At 43.0% G+C, this 19,962-nt stretch overlaps 1 protein-coding gene across 1 annotated transcript in view; it reads right to left on the reverse strand.

The window, feature by feature from the left end:
• Window positions 1–19,962, reverse strand: part of PLXDC1 (plexin domain containing 1) — a 393,515-nt gene that overhangs the window by 52,510 nt on the left and 321,043 nt on the right. Inside the window, exons 10-11 of the mRNA XM_086924328.1 lie at window positions 16,805–16,865; window positions 9,022–9,160 (exon numbers count right to left, since the gene is read on the reverse strand). Coding sequence (XP_086780454.1) covers window positions 9,022–9,160; window positions 16,805–16,865 — 200 coding nt within the window. The remainder of the gene's footprint in view (window positions 1–9,021; window positions 9,161–16,804; window positions 16,866–19,962) is intronic.

The raw sequence follows: 19,962 nt of genomic DNA on the forward strand, positions 1-19,962 counted from the left end.
ACAGAACCTGTCTTCTTGAAGACAGATCTGCCAGCGGACTCAGTTATCATTGCGGAAGCGAGGAAAACTCATTCTGTGGCTGCGTCTTCATCGGTTCCCCCGATAAAGAAAGTAGGTCCCAGGACTCTTGGGGACGTAAGGTTTGCAGCTCGTCAGCTTCATCATTAAAAGTCTCCAGTGCCACAGCCTTATTAGGTTGCTATGACAGGGCCTTGTGGGACTCCTTGGACCACTACAAAGAGAAGCTGCCAAAAGAGGATCAAAAAGACTCTGAAGAGATCATCACCGAGGGGTCACTTGTTGCCAACCAAGTTATCAGCACGGCAGCGGACGTGCTTCATATGCCCATGGGGTTTGTGCAAGGAGATCCTCCTGGTTGAGGCTGACATCTCCCGTTTTCCGGGTCCTCTCTGTTTGGCACCCATACAGATGAGGAAATGGACAGGATGAAGGCGGAACTCGATACCCTCAAAGCCGTTGGCTTGGAGAAGAAGAAGGAGTTCAAGCATCGATACAGGCCCAACCAGCGCAAGAGATACCAGTAGAGGGTTCAAACCCCTCAATGGTCCCAAGGAAAAAACCAAGGCAAGTCGCAGTATCAGGGCCGTAAATCAAACAGAGGTAGAGGTGGTCACCAACAGCAGACCTCTACCACAGCCAGATCGGAAAGGGAAGCCATGAGCAGAAGCTTCCTCCGGCGCCGTGGCCCACTCCAGCGGGAGGAAGCGCTTCACATCATCTGGCAGAGTGGTGCAGCATCACAAAAGATTGTTGGGTGCTCAATATATTGCGCAATGGATACGCACTACGTTTTCGTGTGCTTCCAAAGGACATTCCTCCAAAAAGATCTTGTCCTCACCAACTAAAGTTGCTCCGGCAGGAAGTGGCAACCCGTCTGCGAAAAAAGGCCATAGAAGAGGTTCCTTCCGCGTAGCGAGGACAGGGAGTCTACTCTAGGTACTTTCTTGTGCCCAAAAGAGACCAGGAGCACAAGTTCAGACCTATACTGGATCTTCACCTGCTGAACAGAGTCATCGTGTAGGAGAAGTTTTGCATGTTGGCCCTTCATCAAATATGTCCACATCTGCAAGAAGGAGATTGGATGTGTTCGGTGGACCTCCAAGATGGGTACTTCCATATACCCATTGCTCCACGTCATCACAAGTATCTGCGGTTTGTGGTCGGAGACAAGCACTATCAGTACAAGGTCTTACCCTTCTGGCTGAAATTTGCCCCACGAGTCTTTACCAAGTGCATAGCAGTGGTGGCGGCCGCCCTACAAGTAAAAGGTCTGTTTGTCTACCCTTACTTAGACGATTGGCTCCTCAAAGGGCCATCTCCTCAACAAGTAAGGAGCGATTTCCAAGTCTGTCTAAAGCAACTACACAAACTAGGTCTTCATGTCAACATGGAGAAGTCTGTCCAACAGCCCACCCAGATGATCCACTATCTGGGACCGACTCTGGATATGCAGCAGAAGTGAAAGGCTCTGCTTCAGACAGCTCGCCCAGCAGTCCGACAAGTGGCATCTCTGCTGGGGTCGATGTCCTCCTGCATATTTCTCATCCCCTACGCCAGGCTGAGAATGCTACCATTGCAACAAGATCTAGAAGACAAGTGGAACCAAGCAACGGGTCGCTGGGAGGATCGGATTGTGCTCTACGAAGCAGCAAAATCCTCCATCAAGTGGTGGACTCGGCTGCAGAATCTGTTGGTGTGAGTCCCTTTCCAGAAACCAGTTCCAGTGCAATCATTGATAACAGATGCATCTCTGCAAGGATGGGGGGGCACACATGGGGTGCCTTCAAATGCAGGGCTGGTGGTCCACGAAAGAACAGTCCTACCACATAAACATGTTGGAGCTACGAGCAGTCCATCTTTCTCTGAAAGCTTTTTTGCCTTCGATCATGTCCAACTCGGTCCTGATCCAAACAGACAACACAACCACTATGTATTATCTAAACAAACAGGGTGGTACGCACTCTCGCCCTCTCTCCCTGGAGGCTCAAGCGATCTGGCACTGGCTTCTGGCTCGGAACCTCTCCATAGTGGCAGTGCACCCTCCGGGAGATCAGAATGTCAAAGCAGATGCACTCGGTCGGCACTTCGAAGATCAGCCAGACTGGGTGCTTCACGATGAGGTGGTGGCAGATATTTTACAACAGTGGGGTCGTCCATCAATAGATTTGTTTGCAGACGACAAAAACAAAAAATGCCACACCTTCGCATCCAGATTCCACCGTCCAGGGACAAGGGGGAATGCGCTTTTGATGGATTGGTCAGAGACATTTGCTTACACCTTTCCTCCTCTGCCTCTGATCCCGAAGGTGGTGTCCAAGCTCATCAGATCCAGCAGGAAGATGATTCTGATAGCTCCAGACTGACAACGGCAGTGGTGGTATCCGGACCTTCATCAGTTATCGGTACTTCCCCACAGGAGGCTGCCATACAGAGCGGACCTGCTGACCAAGATGGATGGAAGGATTCTCCATCCCAGTCTTCCCTCCCTGAACTTGGCAGCATGGCTCCTGAGGTCCTCCAATACGGACACACGAATCTGCCGCAAACCTGCATGCATATTCTGAAAGAGGCTAAGAGGCCCTCCACAAGAGCGTCATACACTTTTAAGTGGAAGAGGTTCTATCTATGGTGTGTTGAAAATCGTTTTGACCCTACCAAGGGGCAGAAAGACGTCATTCTTTCTTACCTTCTATATTTAGCTAAAGCCGGTTTGAAATATGCCTCAATCAGGGTTTATTTGTCAACCATTACGGCATACAGAAAGTCACCCAGCCAACCTTCCTTTTTCCAAATGCAGGTGGTTAAGGATTTCTTACAGGGGTTGAAGAAAGTGTATCCCCCGATTCGAAACCCTTCTCCTCCCTGGGAGTTGAATCTGGTGCTGTCTAGATTAATGGTTCAGAAAAGGGGGTGGTGATGAACAGAGTGTCTGAATTAAGCAGACCACTCTTACCCAGTCCAAAGATCAGGGCTTGATCCATCACCGTTGTTTAGCTCACTGCAATATCCCAGCTCAGAACCTGGCTACATGCAAATTAGTCTGTCCCTGGCCCAGTGCATCATGGGACCAGAGCAGACCAAACTACCAAGCCAATTCTTATACTGGGAAGGAAACAAGCTTCCGGGGGCCGGTTTCTGGCATTTCAGCCGTCTACAGCCCGGCTTGCTTGAATCCTGATGGTGCAGTGAGCAAGGGACTCATGTCTGAGTATACCCTTCCACGCTTATGGTGGACAAAATGATTCAGAAAAGGGTGTGGTGATGAACAGAGTGTCTGAATTAAGCAGACCACTCTTACCCAGTCCAAAGATCAGGGCTTGATCCATCACCGTTTTGTAGCTCACTGCACCATCCCAGCTCAGAACCTGGCTACATGCAAATTAGTCTGTCCCTGGCCCAGTGCATCATGGGAGCAGGGCAGACCAAACTACCAAGCCAATTCTTGTACTGGGAAGGAAACAAGCTTCCGGGGACCGGTTTCTGGCATTTCAGCCGTCTTCGGCCCGGCCTGCATGAATCCTGATGGTGCAGTGAGCAAAGGACTCATGTCTGAGTATACCCTTCCATGCTTATGGTGGACAAAATGATTCAGAAAAGGGGGTGGTGATGAACAGAGTGTCTGAATTAAGCAGACCACTCTTACCCAGTCCAAAGATCAGGGCTTGATCCATCACCGTTTTTTTTAGCTCACTGCACCATCCCAGCTCAGAACCTGGCTACATGCAAATTATAGTATAAGAATTGGCTTGGTAGTTTGGTCTGCCCTGTTCCCATGATGCACCTGGGCCAGGGACTGACTAATTTGCATGTAGCCAGGTTCTGAGCTGGGATGGTGCAGTGAGCTAAAAAACGGTGATGGATCAAGCCCTGATCTTTGGACTGGGTAGGAGTGTTCTGCTTAATTCAGATACTCTGTCCATCACCACCCCCTTTTCTGAATCGCCTAGATTAATGGGTCCTCCTTTTGAGCCCATTCATAAAGCCTCTTTGCAGCACCTGATGTTGAAGGCCGCGTTTCTGGTAGCGATAACATCAGCGTGCAGAGTAAGTGAGATCCATGCGCTGTGCGCAAAAGAACCTTATACTGTGTTTCACCACAACAGGGTAGTGTTAAGGGCTCACCCTGCCTTTTTGCCAAAGGTTATATCTGATTTCCATATTAATCAGTCAATCTCCCTACCGTCCTTTTTTCCAAACCCCGCGACTCCTGAGGAGAGGTCGCTGCATTCCTTGGACCTCAAAAGAGTGCTTAAATTCTATCTGGAGGGTACCAAGGGCATAAGGAAATCGGATTGATTGTTTCTGAATTATGGTGCCATGAGAACAGGTTTCCCAGCCTCCAAAAGATCCATTTCAAGATAGATAGTGTCCTGTATAAAATTGGCTTACCAGTTGGTGCATAAACCCTTGTTGTCTCCTAAAGCACACTTCACTAAGGTGAAAGGGGCCACAGTAGCTTTCTTGCATGATGTTCCAATGTCAGAAATTTGCAAAGCTGCAACCTGGAGATCGGTTCACACTTTCACAAGGCATTATTGTCTAGAATTCCATTCCAGGGCTGATACTCAAGTGGGCCAGGCCTCCTTGAGGAATCTATTCGGATAGTAATCTATCTATCCAGGCTTTCTTATCTGAGCTGATTGGTTAATTTACCGTTATGTTTCCTTTGCCCACAGATGGATGAGGTGAGGCTCGCTATTCTATTCTAGTGCTTATGACTATTGATGAGGATCCCCTGGAAGAGAAGGATTAGGCCCTTACCTGTAATCCTAGTTCTATTTCAGGGGTATCCTCTTCAAAGTCATAAGGAACCCTCCCACCTCCCCGGGCAAAGGATCATTGTGTTTTTAATGAGGTAATGTCAACTCTTTGTGTCATGGCTTTTTGAGTCACCGCAAAGAACAACTGACCTAACTGTCACCCCTGAGCCATGATGGGAAGCTGGGGGTCATGACTGCCTTAATGGCACAGTAGCAGTTTATCTCTATGTTGCTATGAGCTTTTCAGTCTTTTTAGACTATGTTTCTACAATGCAGCCTGGGAGCTGTATATGCTTTCAGTCCTATGTGAGAGTTTCTTCTGACTGCTAAGCATTAAAACAAATTCAAAACATGTTTTTCTGTTGTTTTTCCCTGTTTCTAATGTATGCTTTTATGATATAATGGGGAGTCCTTACAGCATTATTCAGCTCTGGTGTGTATAAGGCTGCAGTTGCTTATTTTATACATATATGTATATATATATATATATATTAACCCTGTGCAAAGCACTACGCTACGCTCGCGGAGTTTGCGAAGTTTGCGCAACTTTGCACTACGCGAGCTGCACGTAGCACAGTGCGAACACGCGTAGTGCAGCGTAGCGTAGTGCAGCGCTCATTTTTTGCTTGTTCGCGGTCCTGAACGTCATGTTCGCGACCGCGAGCAAGCATAATGACATCCCGGCGAGATTCTCAACGCGGGGAGGTAAGGTTTCTCATTGTGAGTGGTTGGGCATGCTCGCGACCGCTCTCATTGAGAAACTACCAGTTCGCTTTGAGAAAGCTGCAGCTCGAGTAATAATCTAATCGAGCAGCAGAAAACGACAGCTCGCACTGTGCAAGATGCCGTTTTCAATGATTGCACACTGCTGGATGCTTGTCCGCACTGTGCAATCATTGAAAACACATCTTGCACAGTGTGAACATGCTACTACGCAGCTCGCGTAGAGCCACGTGAAGTTCGCGTAGTGCGAAGTGCACTTCGCGTAGCTTCGCGTAGCGCTACTTTGCGAACTACGCCCACCCTTAATATATATATGGAGATAAATATATGTGGAGCACATATATGATTGTGTTTCCGGGGTCCCGCACATGGGTGGGAATATTCTAGTGCTTATGACTTCGATGACGATACCCCTGGAAGAGAACTAGGATTACAGGTAAGTAACTAATCCATTTGCACACTGAAAAACAATAGAAAATATTGAGGATCACAACAATAATGAGAAACCCGAGTCACAGCAAATGCTACACTTGTGGACCCACTGATTGCTCCTGTGAGGTATCTCCTGTTTATAGGCACCAAAATTGGTCCCACTGAAATGAGTACAACAGAGTAATTGAAAACATTATCAAAGGAAATGTAAGGCTTTTACACCTCAAGCAGCCAACTAGGTTGGTGGGTTATGGTCAATCGTAGTTAGCATGCCACAGTTATGGTGATGGTGTGAGTCACAATATGGCGTTAGTGCATGGCGCCAAATTCCCAGATAAAGGTATTGGCTGCTGTATCTGTAGCAAAGTTTCCTATCGGGGAGGGCAATACAGCCATATCCACTGGGATACATCCTTCATACACAGGATAAAGGTTGCAACAATAATTGCACTGCGCATTATTTTGCATTTGGGCTGGACATACAGCAGGTCACTTTTGTTTAAGGCAGCAGTCCTCACTGTTGCACTCACAACGATACTCTGCTGTTCTTTTCGAAAATGTAGGCCTGTTTTAGCTCCTAAAGCACTCTACCTTCACTTCAGATGTGCATATATTAAGCCTTCCCTTCTCAGTCCTATGGTATTGTCCTTCAAATTCTTGTGGAACTGCTATAATTCTTTCCCTAGTTCAATCATTTGCTCTGTAATATAGTAGAGTTCCTTAAAGCAAAAAGGCTAACAGGGCCATATTATATCTAACCAACTGGCCACTCAGGTGGAATCAATTTTTACATTTTGTGGTATGCGATCACTGTGCACTGCTTTAACCTGGAAGAACAGTTAAATCTCATGAAAAGGATTATATTAAAAGGAGTACAGTCTATGAGGGTCCACTGGTGTTTAACGCATCTCATAATCTCCACTGGCTTGTTGTAGCTAAACCAGATGCTCCTACAGTCATTTACTATAGCTGGACTCAGTTCTTGGCAGAGCTAGTCACAGAGTGCAGAGGCAAACCATAATTTTTGTTGAAGCATGTAGTGGTGGCTGTGTGCCGGGCCAACATATTCTTTTCAGGAGTTGCGTTCCTAAATCCAAAAAGCTGACCAGGTTGAACTGGAGTTATTCAGGCAAGCAGAACAGAAATACATCTTTTTGCTCCTTTAAAGTGGAAATGTACTGAGAACTGGTCATACAGCCCTCGATTACAGTGGATAAGACAGGAAGGGGGTAGGAGAGAGCAGTGCCAATCTCCCTCTGCAGAGTCCTGCAGAGTTAGGGATACATAGATACAATATACCACCATAGTGGATAGAGTATCCTACTTCTCAAATACCCCAGCAGTCTAGTGGTTCACATCTCTCATGCTCTAAGTAAACGAAAGGATAAGTCATGAGATCCTGTATGAATTTTCCCAGGTCTGTCAGTAAACAATTTTGCCATGTTGAGTGTCAGGTTGAAAGAACTGTATCACAAGGCTATCAATAAGCTTTCGCCAACTCTTTTAGCCATTTCATGGCCTAAGCGTTGCTTGGTAGTCACCAATGTTAAAAGGTGGTCTACAAAAATTATGTAGGAAACCTGCAGGTGAACATGTGAATTTGGTCTTCATGGCTAGAAAATGAGCCTGAATGTTGTAGGCCTAAAGTGCTGGACCTCTTTACCCCTGAGAGACAAGTTCTAAAAAGGATACTCTTGTCATTTCACTATTTCACTGAGATGTGCAGTAGTACCCATTCCCTGGGGAAGAGAAGTAATAGTCAATTCTTCTACCAGGGTAACAAGTAAATAGGAATGTGCCCTTGCATTATCCAGCAGCCCTTAATATTCACCATAACTTTATGAGTACAGAAGTCATCCTCTAGTATGGGCAGGGCTAGACTTTGACAGCTCTCCACTTTAGAAGTTTGATACACTGTTAGGGGAGCAAACTACCCTTAAGAAGCATTCCCAAATGACTTGCAACTCATGGTCATTGTTCAGAAAAAAATGAAGAGCTTGCCAAACCACACAAAATGGAGTCAGAATATCATGGTCAACTATCATGAAGGGAATTTCATCTTAGCTGTCAGACACAGAAGGAAGCCTACTTACTCTAAGAGCCTGACAGCACAAATGATTTTCCACACCAGAGCCAAAGTTAGATAATCTGTGCTAGTGGCTGACATTTGGAGGGCCTTCGTCAAGCTGGACTAGAGTCAGGCCATGAATCTTTCTCAGTCTGCATCCGTGTCTGGTAGAAGTACATGCTGGTTTGTTCTGGGGTCAGACAGTGAAGTCTCCCCTAGACTGTGTCAGGATTAGTGACATAAAAGGACCTTATTTTGCCTGTGAGAATGTTAGGAGAGTCTTTCCCCAAGTCTGAACTAGTCTCAGGGAATGATTCTTCACACATATGTTTGGATGCACAGTCCGTATTAAGGGTGTGACTCATTGAGTATGTGGGAGTTGTTGGGTTCTCTCAGCCAGTGATAACTCTTCATCTTTATTCTCCATTAGTAGTTGGGGACCCAGTCTGAGCTAAGGTCATGGAATGAGTCTCCCCAAGTCTGTACAGATAACAGCTTGCTAGTTAGAGTAAGAGGCTCTACCTCAGTTTCTAAGTGTCTCATACACTTGTCTGATGGGCCTCGCCCGCCACTTCTAGTGAACATGTTCCCAAAGTCTGTGCTAGGAGAGGGTCTCTCTTCATCCTGTCCTAGAGTTAGCTCATGAAATCTGTAGGAGGGATCCAGTATGCTTAGACTGTGCTAGTAGCTGGGCCTTATGCAGTCCATTAGATGCAATACCTCGACACAGCACAGAGGAGTTAAGCACCAGGATTGGAGGTCAGAGAGATCAGTAACTTCCGTGATTGCACCGGACTATAGAGGAGGCTTAGCAGACTGTGGGAAAGTCTATGATTATGGTATCCCTGTGGACTATATGCTGAGTTACCCTTCGTTCCTACTGACAACACCAACCTTCTAACTTCCTTCCCCATACGTCTTACCTACACCTTCACAATGTAGTACTGTAGACAGACTATTCAACCACCTTCTTTACTTGTCCCACACCCTCCAACCCACCCATCCTAAAGCGGGCACCTTCAGTGGTAAGACTGGTGAAAAGGAAGGGTGTGGTAGAAGTGTCATTGTCTTCCCTGCTGTTGGTGACGAGGGTCATAGGACTAGATGTTGTGTACAGCTCTTCTTCAGTGAAGTCCTGGCAGGTGCTGTCCTGGGCCTGGGAAACAGAGACAGAGTGAAAATGTTTTAGGTGTGGCCCAGAGTGAATCCTTCCAATGCAACTAGCAAGAGTGCAGTGCACCCACCAACTAGAGAGCATAAGGGGAAAACATACCACCAAACCTTAATTGTTGACTGTTTATCCAGTAGTTACTCTATACAAATAGCAAATCAAACCCAGTGCCATAACCCCTGTCCATTTCTCCCCAATGTGGGTGGAGGGACATTGTTAAATATTCTAGGGACTTATTAATGAGCCTTAACAGGACAGCCAAACCCCACAAATCCCCCCTACTGGATTTACAAAGTGAGCCTAAATTATGCAAGCACTGTTTGCTATATCTGCGGTTTACAAAAACGAGAGCCTGCTCCATTGCCAACCAGGAGAGACCGCTACAAATATTACCATCTAAGACCTTTCTGGGAATGCTTATCATAGCGAAGTCTTTTATTACACATAAAATAGAATTTGCTGAAAGGATGGCTATGCACAAGATTGATATGGCGTTTGTTACCGGAATCTGGGCGGATGGAACGTCCGACGAAGATTTAGTTTTAGCCATTCCTGCAGGTTTCAGGATCCGCAGAGGAGATCAACGAGACAAACGGGGCAGGGGTATAGCCATTATCTATAAAGATACTTTGGCAATCAAGGGATCCACTACTGGAAGTAGCCCAGACGGCAAGGTGCTGTCATTCAGGATTACTCTAAGTGAAAATTATACGTTTAAAGGACTCTTATTATACAGACCCCCTGGCCAAAAACTGTTTTGTGAACGTTATTAGCTCCTTTATTGAATCTAGCATAGATACTGATGACTTTTCAATTTTGGGAGATTTTAACTATCACCTAGAAAAACTGGAGGACTGTAATACAGCCTCTTTAGTGGACATGATGATCAGCTTCTCTTTGAAAGAGGTGATCGAGCACATTAGATGGCATAGTTACATCAAACCCTTCTTTGAAAGTCTTAGACTTTCTACCGATCATCTGGTCAGACCATAAAGCCATAATGTTCTCTGTAATTACCGCACATCATTTACTGTGTCTCCAAAATTCTTGTAGATTACTAAAAGGTCGGGTTTGGAGGAATATCGACCCTCAGACACTGCGGACATCCTTAACCAATACAAAGCCCGACCTTACAACAGAGGCAAACTCGGCTGCCTGTAGATTCGCTGACTGGATCAAAGCAGCAGCTGACACCCTAGCCCCAGAAAAAACGTTCTCCACTAGGCGGAAAAAACCTTCCGAACCTTGGTTCTCTGACATACTGAGAACTCAGAAACAATTATGTAGAAAGTTAGATAGAGGGTGGAGAATGTATTACGGCTCATTGGAAAATACAAAATATGCAGAAACACTGTCTAACTACAAGAAAATGATAGTAGAAGAAAAAAGCAAGTACTTGTCAGCAAAAATCCTGCAGGCTAAAAACTCTTCTCAAAAGTCGAAAGCCCAGCCAATTAGCAGGGTCAGCATGATGAACTTTGTAATTCTCTAGCACGGTTTTTCAAGGATAAGGTGGAGTCTGTGTACAGGTTGTTTACTGACAGAGACAGTCTCAATCCTGCCAAAGAAAACTAATCTGGATCCAAGTAATCCCAGCTACTACAGACCGACTTCCACGATACCTTTCCCGGCAAAGGTTGTGGATTGAACTTCCAACTTCCAACCTTCATCTCATCTGCCGGTCTGCTAGATCCCTCGCAATATGGTTTCCGGAAAGGGAATAGCACAGAAACAGCCTTAGTCATAGCAGCTGAAGGGATCACTGACATAATATTGATGTCAGAAATATAGAACTACAAAAATATTGAGTAAAAAATATAGAATACAAAAATATTGAATCCCTATCTCCAAACAGGTAAATACAAAAATATCGAATCAAAAATATTGTTGTAAAAAATATAGATAGTCAAAATATCGATTTTTTTTAATATCTTAAAAATAATTTAAAATTAATATAATAATAAATATAATTAACTTAAACATACCTAAAATACTTAAATAACCTTAAAAGAATAAATAATTAATGTAACTTAAAAAAAATGTAATATATATATATATATATATAAACATAATATTAACAAAAAATATACAATATTTTTATCGTAGGATAGCGAGAGGGTTAAATTTACTATTACCACTCCAGAGAGTGCAACAGTAGGGAAAGCATTGGATAGCGTAGGGGTAAAAATTACTATTCCCACTCCAGTAAGTGCAACAGTAGGGAAAGCGTTGGATAGCTCAGGGGTAAAAATTACTATTCCCACTCCAAAGAGTGCAACAGTAGGGAAAGCGTTGGATAGCGTAGGGGTAAAAATTACTATTCCCACTCCAGAGAGTGCAACAGTAGGGAAAGCGCTGGATAGCGTAGGGGTAAAAATTACTATTCCCACTCCAAAGAGTGCAACAGTAGGGAAAGCGTTGGATAGCGTAGGGGTAAAAATTACTATTCCCACTCCAGAGAGTGCAACAGTAGGGAAAGTAAATACTTCATATATGAATAAAAATAAATTAAATATTAATACCAATTACAAATACTTTAAAATAATTAACAATTTTATATAATATATTAATTAATCAATTACAAATACAAATGAAAATTAATTTTTATAAAAATTTACCTACTAATACAAATTATTTACTAATTAACAATAAATTAATTAACAATTAAAAAAATAATAAAACATTACAACAAAATGACCAATAATTAAATTTAAAATTCAATTATTTAAAATTCAATTACTTCGCACCATATTCCCCTATAAACCCACAACCCACTACTGAAAAGAAATTAATAAAATTAACCTAACTATTAATTAATCAATTATTTCAAATTAATTACCAATTATAGTTTAATTATTTACCAATTAATACTTTATTAACAATTAATTTAAAAAAATATACCAATAAATAAATTAACATATGTATTTAATTATAATTAAATTTCTTCCCACCCTATTCCCCTAAAAACCCACAACCGCTACATTAAATACATTAATATAATTAACATAATTATCAATTAATCAATTAATTAAAATTAATTACCAATTATATTTTAAATAATTACCAATTAATAATTAATTAACAATTAATTCAAAATAAATACCAATAAATAAATTAACATATTTAAATAATTATAATTAAATTACTTCTCACCCTATTCCCCTATGAACCCACAACCCGCTACTGAAAATACAATAATATAATTAACATAATTATCAATTAATCAATAATTGAAATTAATTACCAATTATATTTTAAATAATTGCCAATTAATAATTAATTAACAATTAATTCAAAATAAATACCAATAAATAAATTAACATATTTAATTAATTATAATTAAATTACCTCCCACCCTATTCCCCTATAAACCCACAACCCGCTACAGAATTATATTATGCAAAAATTAAATACCATAAAATTAATTAATTATTCAATTCAATTCAAAGATAGCTTTATTCGATTTTTGATATAAAAACCATAAAAACACATTTTAAATACAATTTAAAAACATTTCCTTACATTTGTACATTATGCATACATTTAAAATTTATATAATTTGATAAAAACCTATAATAAGGTAAGTCCAGGAAGTAATATATATAATGTATAATACGTTTAAAAAATGTTCAATTCATCGAAGCTGTACATTTTATTACGTACTTCAGGAACTTGGATAATGCTACCACAGTGACTTCATCTTGTAACATATACAATTTGATCAAATACCATAAAATTAATTAATTAAAATAAATTATAAAATAAATATACACTTTTCACACATATAGTTACATAAAAACAATTTACAAAATTGATATTAACTTACTTACCTCAAATTCGATATTTTTGTTGTCTATATTCTGGCCATTCTATATTTTTGTTGTCTATATTGTGTCCATTCGATATTGTGTCAATTCTATATTTTTAATTCGATATTAATGTAACTCGATATTTAAAACTCGATATTTTGAGTGTATACCCAGCTGAAGAGCTCAGAGCAGTCCTGGACACCGGTGGCAAGGCTGCACTGATTTTATTAGATTTATCTGCGGCTTTCGACACTGTGAACCATGACATATTGATCAAAAGGCTTTCAGAGGCAGGGATAAAGGACACAGCCCTTAAACTGATTGAATCCTATCTGAGCAACAGGGTTCAGTATGTTCAGTTCGGACCATCCTCCTCAGAGCATTTTATGCTCCCTGTGGTGTGCCACAGGGCTCTTCACTAAGCCCTAAGTTGTTTAACCTTTATGTGAACCCCTTGGCTGAAATAATCAGGCAGTTTGGCTTCTATGTGATATCCTATGCTGATGACACCCACTTAGTGGTGTCAATATCTAGCAATGCAGAAGAAACAGCAGACCGGTTTAACTGCTGTATGACCCAGATGAACCAGTGGATGAGCTCGGACTGCCTAAAGTTGAAAGGAGAAAGACAAAGATACTTCTGTTGGGTTCTGACACCTCCTTCTGGTTGCATAGGTGGTGTCCAGCTGGTTTGGGAGAGCTTCCGGTTCTAGTCAAAAAGGTGAAGAACCTGGGCGTCATATTTGAAGACAATCTAACCTTTAAACACCAGATCAGCAATCTTTCCTCTACTATCTTCTTTATTCAAAAGATAATTAGAAAAGTGTGTACCTGCATACCGTCAAATTCCGTGAAAACACTTGTGACAGTATTAGCCCTGTCCAGACTTGATTTCGGAAATGCCCTTTACGTGGGCATGCAAAAGCAGCATTTACTTAAGCTACACCGTCTGCAAAATGCAGTGGCCAAATTTCTGCTGGATATCCCTAAATTCCAGTCAATTTCCCATGGACTGAGAAGGCTTCACTGGCTCCCAGTTGAAAAAAGGATAACATTTAAATCCTTATGCCTAGAATTGAAGGCTTTGCATGGGGAGGCCCTCAGTACCTGAAACAACACCTAACCTGGTATCTACCTGCCAGAAAGCTAAAATCATTACAGAGCAAACTCTTACAGACCCTCAGATTCAAGAAAGCTCGTTGGGACGGAAGAAGCTTTATTCTGAGGACAGTGAAATCTTGGAATTCACTCCCAAATGATATAGAAAACAGCCCAACACTACTCTTCTTCAGAAAAGCACTAAAACTTTGCTCATTGCAAACTAAATCTCTGTTCTCACTCTTCTTCTGGCACCTTTCCACTCAGTGCCTAGACGCCCTTGGGTATTCGTGTGCTATATAAGTTTTCAAATCAAATACAGTAAGTGTAGAGAGGGGAGAAGAAAATACCATCAATGTCATGGTTATGGAATGCGGAATGGGAGATTGAATGGGAGGATACGAACGGGTGATGAGTAGCTGAGAGGAGCTGGATGATCTAGAAGTTGCATTAGATGGAAGCATTTATGTGGAATAAAGTTTTTTCCAAAAATAACTCATTTCTGTGCATCCTTTATAGTAAGTTACCACAAAACTCAAGAAAGTTATGCAACCAGACAATTCACCCACCAATGGTGCATGCGCCTCCTAATTCAACATCACACGTACCCCTGCACCATCCAAGATAGTTGGAAACTATAGAAGGCAACTAAATGCCCTATGGCCACTGAATACCACATGCAAGATGCATTTAACCTGGCAGTTGCCTAACCTGTCGCCCCATACATTTGCACACTACAAAATGCTTGCCTACATGCAGCAACTCACCATGAAAACTGCTTCCCATTGCAGCTATGAGTATGACTACCCCCTGCTGGTTCAGTCTGAGTAGGATCTACACAACATGGGGTTCTGCTACCAGCTATGGACATTTTATGGCATGCAACATTGAGAGTTATAACTAGCCAAATTCACATCCCAGGTTGCCTACATTGCCTTAAATCTTCCTCAAAACAAGTCCCGGTAGAGCCTATTTAACTCTGAAAATGAGCTTCTTCAAATAAACCTTTTGTGCTATTGCATCACCCAATTGGGATAACTATAAAGGGACCAGGCTCCACTGAGTTCAGCTTGGTCCCTGACAATTCCTAGGTCTGAATATACATAGTTTTGCTCTCACAGACGCAGTTTCTTGGAATGTGAGGAGGGACAGGTCTTTTTATTTGCAAATAATTTCACTATCAGTGCTACAGTAGGTTCAGTAGTCCCAGGTCGGCATCTTCAAAACCAGTATCTGGTTTATGACGTAACTTGTTCTGTGTTGTTTGTTTGTTGTTGGGAGCATGTGATATAGTTTGATAGTTTCCCAAGGGAAGCAGGGTGCAAGACAAGCCGGGCGATGTTTTTTTACTTCCTTGCGTCCAAGGTCATTCTGCGCCAGGAATAACCAGGAGGTGGTTCAGTGTTATAATGGGTTGGGATGTTTATGCCACCAATGTACACACACTTGTCAATACATTTTCCATCAACAGAGCGCATAAGGCTGCATTTATGCTGAGATATAGGTTAGCCGCAAACAATTGCAAAGGCATTAGGTGGGTTTTCAAGAGGGAAAACATTATTAACTAGGGTCAACTCTAGTCTGCTGTTTCCATTCCAATTTTTTGTCTTTGTCAAATTCTCTAAAAAAACTTTGTAAGATCTGGATGAGCTTCATTATCACAATACATATCCCTGTATGTGAACCTGCATTTCACAACGCAGATTGCAATAATCAAATAAGGGTGTGTTTGCTACATACACCTACTGTCTACCGTTCTTTGAGATTCAGTTCCTAGATTGATCAAACATGAGGTTCAGGCACTTCATTACAGTGGTTCAAGAATTGCACAATGAGGTCTCTGCACTACACATACACACGCTTATGGCCCTGCACTACACATACACAAGCGTATGGCTGATAGTCCGCTCCTGTTCTGCTACCATGGACTGCCAGCTCAAGGTCCTGTTCAGATAGAACCAAAGAACTATGCCCCCCGGCCCTCATTCTACTTTGTGAGATAGTGAGGTGCCTGGGGCAGCACTTCTTTTTAATCACATTTCAAATGTACTAACTTTATATAGAGTTCCTTCTTTTTTCTTAGTGACACATGCTACCAACACAGGGGCGGCTCTAGGCTCATGGCGGCCCTGGGCAGGGAGCATAGGTAGGGGGTCCCGGAAGAGGGGGTTTGGGAGGGGCAGAGGCCCCCGGAGCTCAGGAAGGGGGTCAGAGTGTTTGGAAGTGGAACAGAGCCGGAGGACGCAAAATCCCTGCCACTGGGGCCGCCACACAAATATGTATCCATCCTCAGAGGATTATTATATTAAGGAGATATATTGGCGTGGCGGCCCCTGGGGTTTGGCGGCCCTGGACAGGTGCACAGCTTGCACATGCCTAAGGCCGGTCCTGTACCAACAGGAGCTGGCTCGTTTTGATAACTTTAAAGAGACCTTTTGCAGACCGAGCTGGACATGTATAATTTTTTTCTGAGGTGGTTGTCTTGGCTAACCTGCATGGCAGATGCAGGGATTTAGGGTGCCCTCGATTATAGGGACATAGTTTATGCTTCTAGGAGGCAGTCTGGTATTACCTTGATGGCTCGCCCTAGACGACTGCCTAGTAATGTCGTAATGTAGCACTCATCCTGCAGAGCCCTTGAGGACTAATGTGATTGGCAGAGGACAGGTGTCTTATTTAAGACTAGTGAAACCAAGAATATTTGCTGCACCAGTCACCCTCACCTCCTGTACACAGCCGTAGGTCAGCCACTCCTGCCGGTAACGGTCAAAGCCACTCGAACACCTGCAAAGAAAGAGTATCATGGGTTTTGGAGTTAGCTCTTTAGTGCTATGGATCACGTGCATTATGTTTGCATTATTGTCTACACCTAAAGGATCTAGAAAATGTATACATCACTGCAAACCATCTAAATATCAATATAGAAATCACTGGTTAACTGTGCCTGCTTAAACTTGCAGGTTTTAAGGTTGTCTACGTATCTGTGTACCAGTGGCTGTCTTGAGGACCTGCAGGAAGTCATGTAGTTGTATATGATGTTTGATCAGTAGCCAAGAAATGTGTGCATGTTTGTATGTGGTATCTGACAAACTTTGGAGAAAGGCAGCAAAATGCAGTCAATGAATGACGGGATGGGTGGTTGGGTTCGGATACCTGAAGAAGACTGTTATTGTGTTGTGATGTGTGTCCTTTCAACAGGTGTGTTTCTGGGAACATGTGATATTCCACAAGGTGTCTTTCTCTTCTTCCTCAGTGGTCCGCCATGTGTGCAGTTACTATGAGAGTAGAAACACACTTCAGGGTATGCTCTCCTTTTCTGCTCTATACTGGGAATAGGAGAATGATAAATTCTGCAGGGAGTAAGGGCGTCCAGGTAGTAGTAATTGTCACTTTTAAAGCCATGATAACTGTACTGTAGTTCTGTTAAGGCTTCCCTATGACTGTATTTGTAGATGTCATCAGAGCGTTTATAGTACCCCAGAGTTAAACTCACCTACTTGAAAACCGTTTCACCCCATTAGGGTACTTAGCTTGCACAAAGGAGGATCTAGAGGTGGACAAAACTTAGGAGGGCAGATCCGTACCAGCTTCCTTCCTAAGCCCACAAGCAAGGTTTGCCCGTAGCTCCACACATCAGCAAGCTCTTGAAAAGTTCAATTGAAATCAAAGACACAGGTTTTATCGGATGACAGGTCAAGTTAACTCATTCCTAGAGAACTGATATGACTTAATAACTGCCAGGTACATGCGGACCTATTCACATCTACAACCCAACATCACAAGTACATGATTCTGAATACACCGATGGCATGCACTGGTCCTGAAAACATGCGAAGAGTTATGCAGAGTTCTAAGAGCAGCAAACCTTCAGCACTGAACAGTGACTCAGACAATCAAGAGAAACAACACACTCCTGCAAACAGAAACACCCTCTCACCAAGGTGTTAATCCTGGCTAGGCTGTCTGTTTTCAATTTCTGTTTGCTATTACCTCTGGTGGGCTTTTTCACAGTTTTCCAAACTCAAAAAATCGATTGTTAACAGGGACTACATTTTTCTTGGTTTACAAATGTAACACAGCTCTGTTTTACCAGTGCCCTTAAAGAATTCTGCTTTTATTTTTTTTATTCCCTTGTCATTTCTATTGTCATTTCCTCCTTACTTCTTTGATGCTCCTCATGCCTTCCTTCTCACCTTCCATTGAAATTGCTCTTGCTTGTAACTTTTCATTATTTCAGGAACTTCCCTGCCGATCCTGCTTTCCTGCACTAAAATTCCCCCGCAGGCAGTCCCCATGGATGTGTGTGTCTGGAGATATGTAGGCAGCTCATAAGGTTTTGATGGCTGTAGGCGTAAGGTTAATTGTGAACATTTAACTCACCATCCTGTTTTTCCTTTTTTGGTCAAATGACAGTGACCCTCTGTAATAGGATGTTCTACTTATGACATGAAGGAATATGTTGTGCACTGTACTGTGCTCCGTTGTTGCAAGCCAGAGTTACACTGTCATGTTCTTTGCCCCAAGATACCAAAAAAGGGAAGGTACTACTTAACATGTATTATTACCGTCTGATCTATTCCTAGAGGGTAGGGGAGCATGGCGTTGTGTATATGACAAATCTCTGGAATAGCCTCGGATGAACCAACACTGATGAGGTAACTAACTGGCGGGGTCGAAAGGCCCAAAGAGCGCACCATAGCCTGGTTTTTCTTGGAGCACTCCAGGGCGGGATCAGATTTTGTTGCCAAACAGACAGGACCCATCAATAGGCATGTCCCTGATGGATGCATGTAAATGTCCAAAAAGCCTGTGGATCTCCTCCATGCAAGGTGACCGAGGCACACACTAGTGCCAACTGCTCGTCTTAAGGAATCAGGAGTGTCCAAACTATATCGAATCACGTTTGGTTGCATCCTGACCAACTTGAATAGTTTCAACCAAGGTAACCCTGAACTCTTCTGAAACGCCGGCAAGATCTTGCCTACCATGTGCCAGAACATGTGTATACCAGCCCAGTAGACAACTGGCAATGACTGACCTCAAGGCTAGACTGGCCAAAGAGAACAAATGCTTCTCAAATGCCACAGTTCTTTTCTACTCCTTGTAAGGGAGTTGTGGGTAACAAATTAGGATTCACCTTGTTATTGAAAGCTTAAACCACGAAACTCTTAGAAGTAGGATGCTGAGTAAGCAATTCAAGGTCCCCAGGCACCGGTCTGGGGCACTTGGCCATCTGCTTGTTTTCTGGTGGAAAATAACAAGGTTTAGACAAAGTGCCCAAAAGCGTGGCAGTTGGAGCTCAGAAGAAGTTGGGCGGTAAGCACATTAATTTTAACCTCAACAGTGGAGAATTGTAAATTCAGGACCTCAACAAAACGCCTGATGACTACTGCTTAGGAGCCATCTCTGCTGTTGGTGGTCTAGGGGAAAAAATCATCTCTGTACTAGGGGAAGTGTCAAGAACACTGGCCTCTTGTAAATCTATATAGAAACTTTTATCATCATGATATGTGGGTTAATCAATCCGATCCTCTCCAATTGGTATCAAATCCTTGTCAGAGTCTGAACCGAAAAGCTGCGGAGCACCTGAGGATGGCTCTGTGGTTGAGGAAGGGTTTGGTCTCAGTCAGCTTGGTCAGGGTTGAGGAGACCGGCTTGGGAAGGACGCCGGGGTCAGCATAGGATCCACCGCTAGGGCAGCCAATGTCAGGAGAAGCATCAGCGAGAAACGGACCAGTGAAGGTCTTGGAGAAGGATTAGACTGTCTGCACCAAAGTTGGTACAGAACCCAAGGTGGGTTCCAGAGGTTCACACACCACGTGGATCTGCCGACGGTAACCAGACATGAAGGCAACTGCACGTTCTTCGGGCCAAAGGCACA

Source organism: Lissotriton vulgaris, chromosome 5, assembly GCF_964263255.1.
Source record: "Lissotriton vulgaris chromosome 5, aLisVul1.2, whole genome shotgun sequence".
NCBI classification, from domain to species: Eukaryota; Metazoa; Chordata; class Amphibia; order Caudata; family Salamandridae; genus Lissotriton; species Lissotriton vulgaris.